This window comes from Entamoeba invadens, assembly GCF_000330505.1.
Source record: "Entamoeba invadens IP1 unplaced genomic scaffold scaff_1105074726507, whole genome shotgun sequence".
Taxonomy (NCBI): domain Eukaryota; phylum Evosea; order Mastigamoebida; family Endamoebidae; genus Entamoeba; species Entamoeba invadens.
In genome coordinates, this window is record NW_004443793.1 from 50,039 (window position 1) to 56,240 (window position 6,202).

Here is a 6,202-nt window from a genome sequence, read left to right on the forward strand (position 1 = left end):
ATAACTATTGTTCAATATTCATTACAAAATTTATCAGTAATAAAAAAAATTCACATTTAGATAAGCAATATTTTTTTATTATTTTGTGATTTATTATGAAATTTTAAAACAAAAATATTATAAAACAAAAATATTTTAAGAAATTAATAACATCTGTTATTTGTTTAATAATTTTTAATTTTATATTGATAAATTCTTGATTTTATTTGAAAAATATAACCATAATATTCAAATGTGTCATATATTTTTCTTATATTCATTGGTTAAATACAACAAATTCTTTTTTGATTGGTAGACATTTCAACAAGAATAACTTAATTATTTATCAACACTGAGGTTCTTTTTATATGAAAGGTTGAATAATCTTTCAACAAATGACATAATAATATTATGTTCAAATTTTTTAATAAATTAATTAATAATCAATCTTTAATTTTTTTTGAAAAAAATAATCATTACAAGTTTTTGATGTTTGGTGGTTTTAACAGTAGTTATGATTGAACAAACTTTATTTACAATTATTAGTGTTCAATTTATGATTAAAGGTTTATCAACTTATACACTTTAAATAAAATTGTTTGGAATGTCAAATATCAAATACAATTGATAAAATCCACTTTGACAAAAATATCATTGAATTTGGTTATATATGATTGGAAAAGATGATTATTTTTTGAATTAAAAATTAATAATAATTTTAATGAATATATATAACTGTAAATATATAACAATTTTATTAAATATTATTAATCATACAAAAAATAACAATTTGAAAATATTTATTTAATATTTTTATTATCTTAAAATTTTAAACACATGCAAGACCATAACAGTAACAAGCAATTTGTAGAGTTCAGTACTTATTACACTTTCGAAATAAAGGTGCAGCTTCCCGAACATCGTTTAAGTAAATTTTATTATTATTTTTTGTGGAAAAGTGTTTTATAGACGGAAAAAATGACAAACACTTAGTCGAAAAACCCTAAGAAACAAATAAATTTAAAAGTGTTTACATAATAAAAATTCAATTGATATTGAATGTGGTCAATCTACTTATATTGAAAATCCAAATATTTACAATTCGATCAAAAAATTAATTAAATTTACTGTGTTAAAAATTGAACAATTAAAAAATGAACTATATTAAAAATCTTTTAAAACCAGAATAAAAATACTCCGCCCAATATATCGCACAAGAAACAAACAAAGAAGTACAAAGGCGACTTGGTAAAAATGTTGATAGTTATTCAACAACAAATGATGATGGAAATGAAAGAGGCAGCTTTATAACAATGATGGCTGCATTGATGATGTAAGCGTGTGGGTTGACAAATAATCAAATTGATGCCATGTCGAAATTGATCTCCATAATATTGCTAATGTTAAATGTTTCAAAAAAGTTGTTAACACTGCTGCGAGTTTTTCAACTATGCAGCGGAGATTTGAGTTGATTTTAAAAAAAACAGATATGACCTACAACTCATTTTTAAGCAGTGTGACTATTATACATTGATGGAAGATTCTGCAATGTGTAATGGGGTCGAGTACTTTTCTCTCTTTGTAAGATTTGTGTTTCCAAACGGATAATTTGTTGAAAAGAGCATTGGAGACCTTGTTAGTCTATATTTTGTGATGTATGAGTGTAGGACTTGGGGACTTGTATGGGGGCGGGGGAATCGAGAAAACAGGGGTCTTTTTCCTAACTTGAATCCAAGCCGGCATATGTTTGATTATACATTGTTGTATGGTATAATATTATATGTCGTAAAATAAAGTAGAAAAAACAACCTTGCATTTCATTGTGATTGAATATAAAAATTGTGTTTAAATATTAAATTGTTTGTTATTTTTTTAATCTTTGTGTTTCTTTAGGATAGAAAATACAATAAGTTATTAATACAACGTTGAAATACAAACACATTGGATCTTTTATGCCTTTTTGATTTTTTGAGGGTTTATTACGCATTGAATGCGCACATTTAACCTGTATTTTATATTTAAAAACTAACTCCAAACAACATTGAATTATAATAGTTCTTTTAATTTTTTTTAACTTTTTCAAATTTACAAACAATGTTATAATGTATAATTATTATATTTATATATTTCTATTCAAACTGTAAAAATAATAGTCTAATTTTTGATTAAAAATACAAATAAATTGTTTATTTAAAATTAAACATGATGTTGATTTTATGATTATATTAATTAAAGTATGTTAAATGATTTTAAATATGTTTACTATAATCTTATCGATTTACAAAAGCCTATTATATAAACATAGTAATGAAGTTTTGGTGTTATTTTATTTTTTATTAATATTTTACTAATATTTTTAAAAAAAATATAGAAAATATTTTATAAAACCCTTATTAAAAATATCATATATTCTTATATAAATATTTCAACTATAGTCAGAAAAAAAACTACTTGTGGAATAAAACCATTTGTATTTCTTTAGTGTTTTTATTGGTAAAATGATATTTTTTACATTTTTTTTTGAAAAAAAATAAAAAAGAAAAAAGCACACAAAAATTCAGAGTTGTCATTGCTCTTTCAAACTGAAACAGCCAATAAAACGAAAAATATTTTCTAAATAAAAAAATACTAAAAAATAATTAAAGTGTTTTAATAATACAATTATAAAATATTAATAAAAATAATATCAACATTTATAATAAATTATAATAATTACCACGGTTTACACAAAAGTGTTGTGGATTGTAAAAATATATATATACCGACAGCTGAGGAGACACGGCTGAGGAAATATGGCTGAGGATACATCTCACAAATAGTTGATATAATTAAACAAAATTCTAATTGTTCATACAATTGTTGTATGTTGTCTAACTTGTTGTTTTGTTGGTTATTTAAAACTGAATTATAAACAAATGAAACCAAGCTTACATTTAATAACAAACTATGATATGATCATCGATCAATCTACAAACACATAACAACAATACCAACTGTCCCACAATTAATTATAGATTAATAGTTCTCTAATGATTATTTTACTATGTATTATTGGTTTTATATGTAAGAATTATTAAAAACTATATTATTGTTGTTGTTGTTTGTCTATTAACCCTAACTATCTACACATGAAAAAATGCTATTTATTACCATTTATTAACTATTAACTATAATATTATTTTATTATAGTAATTTATAATAAAAATATAATTATAATTTGATCTTTTGTTTTTTTATTGGTTGTGTTTTATCATCAATTTTTACAAGTTTTTGCTACGTTTTATCCCAATTCCCCGATATTTAATTATTAAATAATATGTTAATATCAATATAATTATTATCATTTTTTGGTTTTTTAAATTATTAATTCGAGGCAAATTAAAACTATTGCTACAATTTACATAATAATATTATTAATTATTTTAACCAATTAGAATATAAAACTAAATCATTTTCAAAATGCATTTTTGGCAGAACTATCAACCCGGCAATAAAAACCACTTGTGAACATTTTTCTTGATATTCTAATGATAAATTTTTACCAGTTTTTTATGTTTGCATTTATTTTTTAATCTATCCACCCACTTGGCAAATAAAACCACCAGGAAACATCTTCCATATTGTGTATTAGATGTTTCTTTCCACTAATATTTAATATGCCGAGTTTTATAACTTTGTTTTCGTGTCTTTTTTTTACGGCATACACGTATTATTGCTACCATTTATTAGATATTTTGTTTTGATTTTTTTACCAAAAAGTTTTGGAAAGCGTCATACAAACAACATTTTTGTGAAAAGAATAGCGACAACTAAAACCATTTGGAAATATCTTTCTTTAGACACAACATGAAAACTTGACACTATTATAATGTTTGCCTGAAAAATTAGCAAATTTTAAAAAAAAGTCAAAAACTATGGGGGCAAACCGACATTCACAAAACCACTTATGATATTTAATTCTTAATATTCCGATTAAAATTGTTATAATTTTATATTAATTTAAAAAATGCCACACCAATTGAGTTTTTTTAAACACAACGAACGGCACACATTCATTGCGCTAATGTTTGACAGTGAAATAATAAAATGGTGGTTTGTGATCCACATCAAAACATTGTGGAAACGTGTTTGAAAATATCAGATTTGGTTTTTGCCAACAAATGCACTTTTGAAAAATTGAGGTATTGGTTAAGAGGGGGATGTAATAAAGGTGCAGTGATTATAATGGTGAAATATAAATTATTGGGCATTATAGAACTGTTTAAAAAACAAATTCACGTTGCATTTGTTCAGATTTATTACATTGCCAACAAAATGTATTCAAGATATGAACCCAATAAACAGGACTAAAATAAAAAAATACAGAAAAGGGTGTTGATTTACAGAAGGAACTCGAGAAAGAGAGAACAATGAAACAAGAGGCTGATAAAGAAACTCAAAGACTTAGAGCTAAAGTCACCGATTCAGAATGTTAATTGGCGGATGCTGGTGCTACTGGATCTTCTATTGCTAAATTGAAAACGAAATACGAAACAGAATTGGAAAAAATCGAAACAGAGAAGGAAGAAGCACAGAACGCGGCTGCTAAAGCCAAGAAACAAGCTAAACAGTATGCTAGAAAGGTTGAAAAGGCTGAGAGAAAGCTTGCAAAATTCGAACAGAAGGAATCTACATTCAACACTCAAATTGGTAAGACACAATCCGATTTGAAGAAGACACAACAATCAGTCAGAGATGAAGAATTGAGAATTGTTGAGTTGGAAGACATATCAGAAAATTTGGTGAAGATCTGACAACAAACAACTTGAAGTCGATAAAATTAATGACGAACTTAAGAAGACTTAGAACACTTTGAAATAAAGCAAAACAAAAAAACAAGGATAAATAATTATTACACAGTTTTATAGTTTTTTAAAATAAAATCCAGTTTTAATACAAGAGTCAAGTTATTTATAATACAATATTTTTATTATTGTTTTATAGTTTAATTTTAACTAAATGCCTTAAGTCTTTGAAAAATGGACTCTAGCTTAGAGTCTTATTTAGAGTCTATGGATAAACTCTGAAAATTCCAAGAGAAATGCCTTTTCAAACAATTTTCATTAAGTGATGGATATTTCCAATGACAAAAAAGATTGGTGATGTTCTATTTTTTGATAAGGAATTAGAGTTTCGATACAAAATCGATACAAATTGATTAAGTCATTTTTACTTTATCTGTAGAACGCAAAAATACATTTGAAAGTAGCGATTCATCTTAACAACATCACTGATGTTTTTATTTGTTTAAAATAGTTAATTACTATATACTGTCAATTGTTAATGATTAAATATGTGAAAAGTCTATTGATCTTTTCTTAGTATTTTGCTTCAAAAAACAAATTGTGTTACCAAATTATCAAATTATAATTAATTATATCAACATTTATGCTATATGTTTTTAGATGACAATATTAATTATAATATAATTTTAATAGTCAATTACTATAGTTTGTTGTTTGAGAAAACCCATAATAAATAAAAATACCAAACTACTTTTCAATTAATATACTTCAGAAAGATACAACGAAACACAAAGAGTAGATATGCCGCAACTGTCGAAACTTGTTAAACCCGGCGAGTTGCGGCGTCGTGAATCCATTTCCGGAAGATACAAGACACAAAGAGGAGATGTCTAAAATAACCAAAAAACAAGATTTCCTAATCGAGTGTTCGTTCCAGTGTTCGGTTCGAAGGGTAAAACCCGTTTTCTTTCCGTCTGTCCTGCCCTTCAAAAAAAACAGATTTTGTTAAAACTATGTGTACATTAATTCAGGTTGTAGTGACGTGGAAGTTTACAAATATGACACTTTGGAGTCAAAGTTGCAAATATTTTGAATTAAAATGTGAAGGTGACAAAAAGGTTAGTTAAGTTGGAAGACAACAACACTCTTTGGCGTAAAATATTTGTTATCAGTCAATTCATTTTGCTTGGCGGTGTAAGTCAATGGGTCGCAATAACTACCATTTTGACCTTTCTTGTACACAAGTATATCACAACCACCACCAAATGAAAAAAGATATAAATCGTCTTGAGAATTCATCCAAAATTCATTTTTATTGTAATTTCCACTCTTACCAAACTTTTTTGGATTCAAAGTGCCACTTCTCACAAGTGAAAAAATGTAAGAACTGCCACTGGCTGAGCTGTTTGCTAACAGCATTTATATTACCAGTGAACACG

The 6,202-nt window shown here is 25.8% G+C and overlaps 1 protein-coding gene across 1 annotated transcript; it reads left to right on the plus strand.

Moving 5' to 3' along the window:
* Positions 1-4,388: 4,388 nt before the first annotated feature.
* On the plus strand, positions 4,389-4,772 carry EIN_261680 (hypothetical protein; the record flags this gene model as incomplete). The annotated part of the gene is made up of 2 exons (XM_004262070.1): positions 4,389-4,449; positions 4,549-4,772. 2 exons carry the CDS (start codon positions 4,389-4,391, stop codon positions 4,770-4,772), a joined length of 285 nt encoding a protein of 94 aa, XP_004262118.1.
* Positions 4,773-6,202: the final 1,430 nt, after the last annotated feature.